This window comes from Mizuhopecten yessoensis, unplaced genomic scaffold, assembly GCF_002113885.1.
Source record: "Mizuhopecten yessoensis strain PY_sf001 unplaced genomic scaffold, ASM211388v2 scaffold716315, whole genome shotgun sequence".
NCBI lineage: Eukaryota > Metazoa > Mollusca > Bivalvia > Pectinida > Pectinidae > Mizuhopecten > Mizuhopecten yessoensis.
This window is the reverse complement of record NW_018480055.1, coordinates 274059-287870: the sequence shown is the minus strand read 5'-3', so window position 1 is coordinate 287870 and position 13812 is coordinate 274059. Positions and strand designations below refer to the sequence as shown.

Genomic DNA, 13812 nt, shown 5'->3' with positions numbered 1-13812 from the left:
AGCTTATGTCTACTACACATACTGCAGTGTGAGTTACATCACATCCATGGCAGCTTATGTCTACTACACATACTGCAGTGTGAGTTACATCACATCCATGGCAGCTTATGTCTACTACACATACTGCAGTGTGAGTTACATCACATCCATGGCAGCTTATGTCTACTACACATACTGCAGTGTGAGTTACATCACATCCATGGCAGCTTATGTCTACTACACATACTGCAGTGTGAGTTACATCACATCCATGGCAGCTTATGTCTACTACACATACTGCAGTGTGAGTTACATCACATCCATGGCAGCTTATGTCTACTACACATACTGCAGTGTGAGTTACATCACATCCATGGCAGCTTATGTCTACTACACATACTGCAGTGTGAGTTACATCACATCCATGGCAGCTTATGTCTACTACACATACTGCAGTGTGAGTTACATCACATCCATGGCAGCTTATGTCTACTACACATACTGCAGTGTGAGTTACATCACATCCATGGCAGCTTATGTCTACTACACATACTGCAGTGTGAGTTACATCACATCCATGGCAGCTTATGTCTACTACACATACTGCAGTGTGAGTTACATCACATCCATGGCAGCTTATGTCTACTACACATACTGCAGTGTGAGTTACATCACATCCATGGCAGCTTATGTCTACTACACATACTGCAGTGTGAGTTACATCACATCCATGGCAGCTTATGTCTACTACACATACTGCAGTGTGAGTTACATCACATCCATGGCAGCTTATGTCTACTACACATACTGCAGTGTGAGTTACATCACATCCATGGCAGCTTATGTCTACTACACATACTGCAGTGTGAGTTACATCACATCCATGGCAGCTTATGTCTACTACACATACTGCAGTGTGAGTTACATCACATCCATGGCAGCTTATGTCTACTACACATACTGCAGTGTGAGTTACATCACATCCATGGCAGCTTATGTCTACTACACATACTGCAGTGTGAGTTACATCACATCCATGGCAGCTTATGTCTACTACACATACTGCAGTGTGAGTTACATCACATCCATGGCAGCTTATGTCTACTACACATACTGCAGTGTGAGTTACATCACATCCATGGCAGCTTATGTCTACTACACATACTGCAGTGTGAGTTACATCACATCCATGGCAGCTTATGTCTACTACACATACTGCAGTGTGAGTTACATCACATCCATGGCAGCTTATGTCTACTACACATACTGCAGTGTGAGTTACATCACATCCATGGCAGCTTATGTCTACTACACATACTGCAGTGTGAGTTACATCACATCCATGGCAGCTTATGTCTACTACACATACTGCAGTGTGAGTTACATCACATCCATGGCAGCTTATGTCTACTACACATACTGCAGTGTGAGTTACATCACATCCATGGCAGCTTATGTCTACTACACATACTGCAGTGTGAGTTACATCACATCCATGGCAGCTTATGTCTACTACACATACTGCAGTGTGAGTTACATCACATCCATGGCAGCTTATGTCTACTACACATACTGCAGTGTGAGTTACATCACATCCATGGCAGCTTATGTCTACTACACATACTGCAGTGTGAGTTACATCACATCCATGGCAGCTTATGTCTACTACACATACTGCAGTGTGAGTTACATCACATCCATGGCAGCTTATGTCTACTACACATACTGCAGTGTGAGTTACATCACATCCATGGCAGCTTATGTCTACTACACATACTGCAGTGTGAGTTACATCACATCCATGGCAGCTTATGTCTACTACACATACTGCAGTGTGAGTTACATCACATCCATGGCAGCTTATGTCTACTACACATACTGCAGTGTGAGTTACATCACATCCATGGCAGCTTATGTCTACTACACATACTGCAGTGTGAGTTACATCACATCCATGGCAGCTTATGTCTACTACTCGTACTGCAGTGTGAGTTACATCACATCCATGGCAGCCTATGTCTACTACACATACTGCAGTGTGAGTTACATCACATCCATGGCAGCTTAACTACTACACATACTGCAGTGCGAGTTACATCACATCCATGGCAGCTTAACTACTACACATACTGCAGTGCGAGTTACATCACATCCATGGCAGCTTAAGTCTACTAAAGTGATAGTTGATTAATGTGATTAACCAATCAATATCAAGACTTTATCACATGACGTACATATACTAAATAGTTTTATTGCGAGTAAAGAATTCCAGAAAAGTTCATTTATATTTGCAAAGACTTGTATATTACATTATCATGCATAAGAAGATTTGAGAAACTTTTATTATTTCAGGATTGTAAACTTGTTCATGATTGTGATCCGAGGTAGATAAGAAAGTCTGAACCATACAATATAATGAACTAATTATATATAAGTCAGTGTCTATAGGTATAAATTCCAAATTTGATTAAGATGGAATCTATGCCAGGCTTTTATCAAGGATTTTTGGGAATTTGACCATGTATCTAAAGTAGAAACTACCGTATTCACTGTTATAAGCGGCCCTGTTCTTTTTTGTGTGGAGCACTTACAGAAATGATATAAACAGTCCCATTCCCAAACATACCCTACATTCAGGCTCTCTGTGGCTATAAGATAGAGTAGGACACACTTAATACCTGACACTACCGTCTTTGGGACAAGACTGTTTTTCAGCTTTTACGAAAAAGAACAAATAACTTTTCTCTGGGAATATGTCCAACAGTTCTGTCGCCTTTACAGCATGTTACTGAAACAGCCTGTGTTTTGTTATCTTATTAAGTACCCTTGCCTCATAGCCAATTTTTCAAGTCCCCTGGGTGCTAATTACAGTGAATGTGGTATTTGTAGTTTTATTTTGAAGAAAAAAAAAATGAAAAAAGGGCTTTTAACAACTTTCAAATGAGAACAGTTCCATTTAAAACATTTAAAAGAATCTTATAATTACCTGCATGTTGTGCTAATTTTTCTTCAAATTGAAGAATTTCATCTAAAAAATAGTTATGTATAGATATAACCACGAAATGGACTTCAGATCAAATCAGGTTTTGGAATATTTGAAGAAGAAAACGTTTATTTGTAAAGTGGTTGTTAAGCTGACAGGGTTTGTTACTCAACCCTCCTCCAACTGCAGTCTGTCTTTATTGCTTCATGCTCACATGAGAGATGTGGGAAAACCAGGATCTAACGTCACCCCTGTTTATATACAATACATTCCTTCCATGTTGTGATATGGACTAGTCCATTGAGGTAAATGGTGTTGTGAGGAGAGAGGAGAGAGCACCAATATGACCTAATGGGCATGTATCCAGGCACTGTAGAACTATCTATTTATCCTCTACACAGCGCAGCAGGGAAAATCACGATCTTATTTACAGGATTTTCTTCCAATCTGTGGACATTTTTCAAGCATTAAGTGAAACCCTGCAAAGTTTATGTGCACTGTGCACAGTGGTTTAATCCCATTATCAACAAAAAAACATATTACATATCAGTTAATGATGGAACAGTCTACCAAAAACAATTATCTTTTTAATATTATATCAGATTCACTAGCAACCAAATCCCACCATTAACCTACTTATTTGTGCAATTGAGTTTAATAGTATTCTACGAGTACAAAACTCATCAGACAGCCAAGCATGGTCATTATACCAGTCTATCTCTTCCTGGAGGATATCAAGAATTCTTTTCAAAACCTACAATTCNCCACCCCCCACCCCCCACTTCCCTCCCTCCCAAACATTAAAACTGAATCCTCTAAACCTAACCTCAAATCCTGGTCAAACCAAACCAACCAATTAGTTTAAAATTTTCATATTCCTTTTCATTGCTTCTGTTTTCCTCTAATTATATTTAACCAAACTGACACATTCCCCTAATCCTCTCCAACCCTTCCCTCCATACTGCCCAAACCCTAATCTACCCCTAACCTCCATACTGCCCAAACCCTAATCTACCCCTAGCCTTCATACTGTCCAAACTCTAATCCAGCCCTAGCCTCTATACTGCCCAAACCCTAATCTACCCCTAGCCTCCATACTGCCCAAACCCTAATCTACCCCTAACCTCCATACTGCCCAAACCCTAATCCAGCCCTTGCCTCCATACTGCCCAAACCCTAATCCACCCCTAGCCTCCATACTGCCCAAACCCTAATCCACCCCTACCCTCCATACTGCCCAAACCCTAATCCACCCCTACCCTCCATACTGCCCAAACCCTAATCCACCTCTACCCTCCATATTAACAAAACCCTAATCCACCCCTACCCTCTATACTGCCCAAACCCTAATCCACCGCTACCCTCCATACTGCCCAAACCCTAATCCAGCCCTTGCCTCCATACTGCCCAAACCCTAATCCACCCCTAGCCTCCATACTGCCCAAACCCTAATCCACCCCTACCCTCCATACTGCCCAAACCCTAATCCACCCCTACCCTCCATACTGCCCAAACCCTAATCCAGCCCTTGCCTCCATACTGCCCAAACCCTAATCCACCCCTAGCCTCCATACTGCCCAAACCCTAATCCACCCCTACCCTCCATACTGCCCAAACCCTAATCCACCCCTACCCTCCATACTGCCCAAACCCTAATCCACCTCTACCCTCCATATTAACAAAACCCTAATCCACCCCTACCCTCTATACTGCCCAAACCCTAATCCACCGCTACCCTCCATACTGCCCAAACCCTAATCCAGCCCTTGCCTCCATACTGCCCAAACCCTAATCTACCCCTACCCTCCATACTGCCCAAACCCTAATCCACCCCTACCCTCCATACTGCCCAAACCCTAATCCACCTCTACCCTCCATATTAACAAAACCCTAATCCACCCCTACCCTCTATACTGCCCAAACCCTAATCCACCGCTACCCTCCATACTGCCCAAACCCTAATCCAGCCCTTGCCTCCATACTGCCCAAACCCTAATCCACCCCTAGCCTCCATACTGCCCAAACCCTAATCCACCCCTACCCTCCATACTGCCCAAACCCTAATCCACCCCTACCCTCCATACTGCCCAAACCCTAATCCACCTCTACCCTCCATATTAACAAAACCCTAATCCACCCCTACCCTCTATACTGCCCAAACCCTAATCCACCGCTACCCTCCATACTGCCCAAACCCTAATCCAGCCCTTGCCTCCATACTGCCCAAACCCTAATCCACCCCTAGCCTCCATACTGCCCAAACCCTAATCCACCCCTACCCTCCATACTGCCCAAACCCTAATCCACCCCTACCCTCCATACTGCCCAAACCCTAATCCACCCCTACCCTCCATACTGCCCAAACCCTAATCCACCCCTACCCTCCATACTGCCCAAACCCTAATCCACCCCTACCCTCCATACTGCCCAAACCCTAATCCACCTCTACCCTCCATATTAACAAAACCCTAATCCACCCCTACCCTCTATACTGCCCAAACCATAGTCCATCCCTAGCCTCCATACTACCCAAACCCTAATCCACCCCTACCCTCTATACTGCCCAAACCCTAATCCACACCTACCCTCCATACTGCCCAAACCCTAATCCACCTCTACCCTCCATAATGCCCAAACCCACCGCTACCCTCCCTACTGCCCAAACCCTAATCCACCTCTACCCTCCATAATGCCCAAACCCACCGCTACCCTCCCTACTGCCCAAACCCTAATCCACCTCTACCCTCCATAATGCCCAAACCCACCGCTACCCTCCCTACTGCCCAAACCCTAATCCACCTCTACCCTCCATAATGCCCAAACCCACCGCTACCCTCCCTACTGCCCAAACCCTAATCCACCTCTACCCTCCATACTGCCCAAACCCTAATCCACCTCTACCCTCCATACTGCCCAAACCCTAATCCACCTCTAAACCTCCCTACTGCCCAACCCTAATCCACCCCTACCCTCAATAGCATTACTGAAATCATCTATCTTGGGGCTTGATTATTTCCACCCACCTCCTCTCACATACCCTTATCCTCGACCATCACACTATGGAGATGATTCCTTTGTAAGCTCCCCCCTTTCTTACGTGTCTATGTGCTGGCAGACTCTACCACACGATTAACAGATTGCAGTGCTGTGTGTTACCACAGAATTCGGTCAGGGCCCTGAGTGGTGAAGCACTATGTAGCAGTGCGTGCAGCTATAACAGGAAAAGTGCTCTAAACTCTTCACTAACCTTGTATCAAGTTTTTAAGTAGGAAGACAAAAAATGTTGGTTGTTTTCAACCCCCATCTACATCAGTTAATACAGGATGTTGGCCCAAGTCCCTCATCCAACACTAGTTTTTAAGGTTTCTTCAATCCTACCTTCAGTTGTTAGATCAGATAATCACTGAATATTTCTCTTGTCTAATGTTTTTTTATATTTCAATAATGAAATATTGTATATATATATAAATACTGAATAGATATTTATTTAATAGTTACGAAAACAGTATACCGGCAATCTTTCGACCTTTGCCCATGAAATCTTTTTTCGTCCAGTGTTAATTTCGCCCATCACATTTGATTAATATATATATTATATTGTCTACTTATATTCACTGTTATGATGAATTCGTACTCATAACAGAGGGCAATAAAAAAGAAAATTTAACTGCTACAAAAATTTCCCATGTAGAGTAATAATCATTATTTGTAGATAGATCACCAGGTAGTACTATAGTCCGGCTAACTGCTATATATATCTCCTAATCCTAGGATCCTACATAAAATAGTCTGCCAACTAATTACTTATCAAATATTAATCAGTCGTCACTGTGAAATCTTGACTGTATCATCCAACAATCTAAATCTATTTCAGGTCTTAATTGGGTTTTTATAATAAAGTAATCTTATGAAATTAAATGTTACCATACATCCAAAATTTTAATCAATAAACATTATAAATATATTCTATATTCAATTTACCCAAAACATGTTGACAGGATAAAGACTACAACATGTCAACGAAGAGAGTAAACCGTCAGCACACACCTCTGGACAAACTTTGGCATCAAAACAAACAAAGGGCAATAACTCTGTATATGATGGGCATGAGATCTGACTTAAGTGTAAACATTTTGCCATCCTAGATAACTAATATAATGATAGGTGTTAACTTCAAATGGGGGAGACCCCCCCTAGACCCCCATCCCCCCTAACTATTCTGATCCGTCTCTCTTGGGGAGACATTGTAATAACAATTTTTCACTCTGTTGCCAAATTCAAAATAAGGGGTAAATGATTATAATATAAAGGTATATGGGTAAACTTGCTTAACACATTTTACGAGTAATTTCTCAATGATGATTGGTGTATATGTACCCGATTATAATATAAGACTGTATGGGTTAAGTATACATACCCGATTATAATATAAGATTGTATGGGTAAAGTATACATACCCAATTATAATATAAGATTGTATGGGTAAAGTATACATACCCGATTATAATACAAGAATGTATGGGTAAAGTGTACATACCCAATTATAATATAAGACTGTATGGGTCAAGTGTATGTACACAATTATAATATAAGACTGTATGGGTAAGGTATACATACCCAATTATAGTATAAGACTGTATGGGTAAAGTATACATAACCGATTATAATATAAGACTGTATGGGTAAAGTGTACATACCCGTTTATAATACAAGAATGTATGGGTAAAGTGTACATACACAATTATAATATAAGACTGTATGGGTAAAGTATACATACCCAATTATAGTATAAGACTGTATGGGTAAAGTATACATAACCGATTATAATATAAGACTGTATGGGTAAAGTATACATACCTGATTATACTATAAAACTGTATGGGTAAAGATGTCTTTATAGATTTTTTTGTTGATTTAGTTCCTAGGGATATACACCTCATCATAAGCTTTATTTGGTAACAATAAGGGATGTATATGAATGTGGAAGTGTTTTTCTCCCACTAAATAGTATTTCTCCCTCCAGGTGAATCTGATACAATTTTTTTAAGTTCAACAGACTCAGTTAATTGTCCTAACTAGGTCATGTGGAACATGTATACATCAGGACAGAGTGTCTATCTAATAACACCAGATACATATACACAGGTACTGCCCACGGTACTGATGTCATGTTTTTATTATTATGTTACAGGACTAAGACCTACCCAAATCATTCAACCAATCAGATTCGGTGATTTTATTGATTGGCCAATCAGATACTTCTGAACTGGAAACCTTGAGCCTACATCCGGTATGTAATTTTTCTGATGTATGTGCCCAGGGTAAGAATGTGACATATCAAATTAAATTGTAGAGTATTGTTTCATAGAAAACGTCAATTATTAACAGAATAATTGTTAGCATTGTTTTTTAAACTGTGCTTTGTTTGGCATCAGATTTACCTTTCAGTATAGATATAAATATTGCTTTTTTGCACTTGATTCTGGAAGTATGTTATTAAAGAATCTTCGACCTATTTAATTGGCACTGTCCTACGTCTACATATTTGACATAATTTCTTGACACTGTCCTACATCTTTGACGTAATTTCTTGACACTGTCCTACATCTTTGACGTAATTTCCTGACACTGTCATACATCTTTGACGTAATTTCTTGACACTGTCCTACATATTTGACCTAATTCATTGACACTGTCCTACATATTTGACCTAACTTCTTGACACTGTCCTACATCTTTGACCTAATTTCTTGATACTGTCCTACATCTTTGACCTAATTCCTTGACACTTTCCTACATATTTGACCTAATTCCTTGATACTGTCCTACATCTTTGACCTAATTTCTTGATACTGTCCTACATCTTTGACCTAATTCCTTGACACTTTCCTACATATTTGCCCTAATTCCTTGATACTGTCCTACATCTTCGACCTAATTTCTTGACACTGTCCTACAACTTTTACCTAATTCCTTGACACTGTCCTACATCTTTGACCTAATTCCTTGACACTGTCCTACATCTTAGATGTGTGGTTGTGGCATGTCTTAAAGTCAGTTTGCCAAGGGGAACAACTCCCCAATTTGTCAATGTAATTTATTATATTCCCTGTAGAAACTTATAAAAGTGCAAGCATTATTTATCTGTTAGTGCTCGTCAAAATAAAGTCAAAATATATTATTTAATTGTTAGTGATAGTGCTGGCCTTTTCAAAAGCAGGAGATCAATTGGGTTATGCGAAGGATTTTATTTTTAAAACCTGGAATCCCTTGCAATTATTTTGCTTCTATATTGATACAAAAACACAATGCAAAACCACTGTCTGTGAATCTGAAACTGTTTATGAATCCCTGTGATAATTTATATAGGAAATAGTTCTTTTTGAAATCAACTGATCAGCTTTGATATTTAAGATCCATCACACCTAAATATCCCTAGCAACAGTTACAGTGGACTTAACATTTTAATTATCCAATCAAAATACCAGGTGTATCATCAATCTCCAGGCACTGATAATATCAAATGCCAGTGACACTTACGAAGTCCTTTCTTAGGCGAGATAGCCTTACTAGTAGCGTCACCTCTTACGTCAGAGTTACTAGGCGTCGGGTGGTAACCACTACTTAAAGAAAGACAATATTGAAGCTACAAAGACCTCATCCCACGTAACGGGTACCTTCAATCCCCAGCACCATGTATACAGGCACCGACAACGTTTATCAGTTATCTCCCCCTATTTTGCTATAATTAGAAAAACTCATTGTCGAAAGACGTAACACTGTGTACTGTAGCTTTTCAAACAGTTTCAAAAAATTTGAAAATTTGACGGAATCGACAATTTAATACAAATGGCTCCAAAAGCCATTATGAGTGTTGATGAATGATCACTAGATATAAGTGGCTCCAATGAAAAGCTATTTCTGAGCCTCATTCATATATGTAGAGCAATTAGGACATATTGCGACGTCAAACTGTTTGAGAAGCCTGTAAACCCACCTCCAGCTGTCGATCGGTAACCGGCGGCGATATTTATAGATTGCAGAAAATCGAACACAAATTGATGTATAATTTCCTATATTTACGGTATCAATTACACTGAATAGCACCTAAACAATCTTTTGAGGCATAAAGGATTCATGTCAATGTTATTCAGGCAGCTTAGCTTACTGATAAACTATCTCTCATTTCCTCCTATCAAATTACATTAGTTCAATTTTAATATCTTTTTCAGAGATGTTTCAAAATTAGAAGGAAAAAAAATTAAACAATAATAATAACAAGTTTATCATTACAAGATTTTGTTTTATTTACACAATTGGTATTAAGCCAACCAGATTTATAAACCAGCTGTCGGAGGATGTCATAGGTAGGGTAAATAACTTCATTCATTTAGCCGTACCAGCAATTACCACCATTATATCCGTGACACAAAACACGGAGGTCACATCTGACAGGTAGAGAACCAGTATGTAAGGTTTTACGTTTTGTTGTAACTCACTGCATGAACTTCAACATTTCTATTGAAAACCTGTATTTACAAAAATGTTAAGAACTGTGAGAAAGTCGGGGAGGTTGAAGGCAGCTGTATGGGAAGTTTGTATGCAGAATGAGGATTATTTAATCCTGTTCAGTTTACATGTTTCCCATGTGAAATGTGCACGTTTAAATTTACTGCGTTAATCCTATTTTGTGAAAAGAAAGAGTTACATAAAATACAGCACTATAGGACAATTTGTCCATGCAGGGAATATCAACAACATACATCAAACTTGTAACATGAGATTCATTATTTTTCACTAATCATCAACTTGGAAATTACGTAAATAAAAACATCTTCTACAGTGTGCAGGTGTTTAATCCTTCACTTCTCTAATTCTATTTTATTTTTGAAATTCGGTAAAACTAGAAAACATTGGTAAGACATGAATGCCCTCTTGACCCTGTGGTTGACCTATAAATAGCAAAATGACCTTGGCAATGACCTTGGGACCCTGAAATACAAACTCACCCACTCATGCGAAGTATTCACATGCTGAAATCTTTTATACAACTTTGATGAAAATACAAAAATGAATCACAACAGGTCGGGGTGGAATGAGCATATGGGTAGTGTTAATTGTTTGCCATGTTTTGAAGCGGAAAAGAGGCTGCTTCATTTTCTATTAAGCCTTTCACCACTGTAGACCATATTGGACCCCTCCATATCAATTCATGGTAGAGTCAACTAAAGTTACATAGGGGTGAAAGGGTTAAAGTCATTGAACTGCTTGCTATGGCTGTATGTGGTTTAACAATGAGCAGCCTGTATAAACCTGGTTTGATGGTCAAGGCATCAAGGGAAGTCTTTTCAAACTTAGTGATCAAACGTTAACAGTAATTCCTAGTTTCTGTGAATTAGGCCATATTACTTCTACTAATATGACGTTAGTCTATCACAGAATTACTTGCTGTCATGCTGTTACACATTTGTACAGATGGGTAGACTGGAACAAAGACATGTAACTTGGTATATACATGAATGTCTGAGTTTAAGTGATCCAACCTTTCAATCTTTTTCTGCACATTCTACTGCTGAACGCAAAGCTTACCTGTCCTGGATAATGTAGCTATGGAGATTAAGGTTCACCAACAGAAATAATTTATTTTACTAGCTATGTTAACTCATTCAACCCCGAGATTTCATCATGAACTATTCCAACCTTTGAATTGGAAGAGTTCAAATGTGTCTTCAGGGGTGAATGTGTTAATACTGAAATATTTTCCTTAAGGATCCCAGTCCCATTGCAAATAAAACACAAGAGAACTCCATTGTATATAGCTATGCAATATTACCTCCATTTAGGTTTTTTTCTGGATATTACTATAATAGACCAGGCTAAGATACTACTGTTGACATGGTAGCTTTGTTTCTTAAAGCCACTGTATAACGGTCGCGGGTCCAGGAATCAAATCTTGGTATGACCTTGTTGCATAAACAATCAGAACACTACTTACTTCACTTTTGTTTATTTTTGTTCGTTCCATCTTTTATATCTTTCATGAAAGTTCTGCAACGAACCGTTTTCTTTTCCAAATCAAAGCTATAGTGATGGAGGAAATGTGTTTCTAATGAATTTTTAGTTTCCGGCAATGGTACTGGGATCCTTAATGATTGACAAAGGAACAGCAAAAACAGTGATATCTTCCCCTTATTTCCTTTCGATTGAGAACAGTTTGAGTGTGACATAAAGTCAGTCAAAGTTTCAAATTTTGTAAATCACCCATATTTTATGAGGTATGTTTATTTTCATACAAAATTTGCAGGACTTGATCAAGTACTGTTGAAAAAGTTTTTTTCAGACATATCAATTAACTCATTTATCCCTGAAGACACACTTGAACTTTTCCAATTCAAAGGTTGGATTAGTTCATTATGAAATTAGCGGGGTGGATGAGTTAAAAGAAACGGATATTATACAGTTTTTGGCATCTTTCAGAAATTAAAATACTTACCCATTGTGATGGAGATTTAGAACTTTCTATAAATTAAACGGAACAATAATTCTTCCCTAGGGGTTGTCATGGATACTGGTGGTGTTGGCTCTCTCTCTAACCCATAGTGCTGGTTGTTATGGTAACATCTGAAAAACACAAAAAACATCTACATGTAAATTGTGAAAATAAACTCTTGTGGTTATAAGGTTTATTTAGTTTCATTATAATCCTTTAGTACTTCCAAAGAATTAACAGAAGCAATCTTAACATGTCATCACAATTCCTTCAGGAGTCTCTGAGAAATAGTGATAGCAAATATTTTTTGCAGACTAAATGAAACTCGACAAATAAGTTATAATGAACCTTCGACAAACCACAGGCGAAAATCCATTTGCACAGCTCAGCACTTAAATGAGTAGGCTAACAATTTGACAAAATATCATTGGCTATTGACTGTGCCTTAATATCATGAGATGAAAGGTGCTTATGCACGTATAAAGAAAATTATCCATGAATTTTTAAAAAGGTTTATTGAAGCCAGGTAACACATGTAATGTTTTTTTTCAGTTTCTGAATTTTGATATAATGGAAATGGAAATGTGTTGTTGATATAGTAACTCATTTGGAATGAATAAGAATTCAAAATTCCTTCATATATCTATCTTTATCTACTGCTCTATAAATATTTGCGAAAAAACTAACAACACGTTAAACTAAAAGCGGTTGACGAGCTGAACTGTGTCCCTATTTTTTAGGAAACAGCAGTTTGGTGATGCATAAATGACTGGCAAGCACAGGTCAAACTTGTAAAACTGAAAAATGTATATTTAATGAACCAGTCAACATGCATTAGCAATATAAAAATTGTTCACAGAATGCATTTACACATACCATCAGTCTGTTATCCACTTTGATCTGGGAATTTTTATCTCAATCACGAAAAGTTATGATATTCAGGAACACCAGCAGCAGAATTCGTAATCTATTACAAGGAGTTACTGATCAAAATTAATTCCTTTTTTTATTACTTCATGAATTTCCCAAGGCTTTTTGATAAACAGAATAAATTGAATGCTATGCCAATCACACAACTTGAAAATATCCTCGTTTCAATTTAGCAGTTAGATTGGTTTTTAAATGTTATCTTTATGAATAATTCTAAACATAGCTGAAATATGCACTGAACGACTGCCTTGATTTTTGCACATATACCACTTAAATATTTTTATAAATATTGTCGCTATATTGCTAAAACCTCAGCAAACCATATTTTGTACGATGAGGGAACCTCGAGTGGTTCCAGTAAAATATATATAACTTGAATGGGTCTGTTCCAGATTTTATAGTTTCCTCGAGTTGTCTGGTTGGTTTTCTT

General features: G+C 38.5%; 1 protein-coding gene across 1 annotated transcript in view; it reads right to left on the bottom strand.

Annotated features, from left to right (window-relative positions):
- Positions 1-13812, bottom strand: part of LOC110442962 (mitogen-activated protein kinase kinase kinase 2-like) — an 81618-nt gene that overhangs the window by 27742 nt on the left and 40064 nt on the right. Inside the window, exon 2 of the mRNA XM_021486856.1 lies at positions 12456-12583. Within this exon, the coding sequence (XP_021342531.1) occupies positions 12456-12459 (4 nt within the window). The 5' untranslated portion in view covers positions 12460-12583. The remainder of the gene's footprint in view (positions 1-12455; positions 12584-13812) is intronic.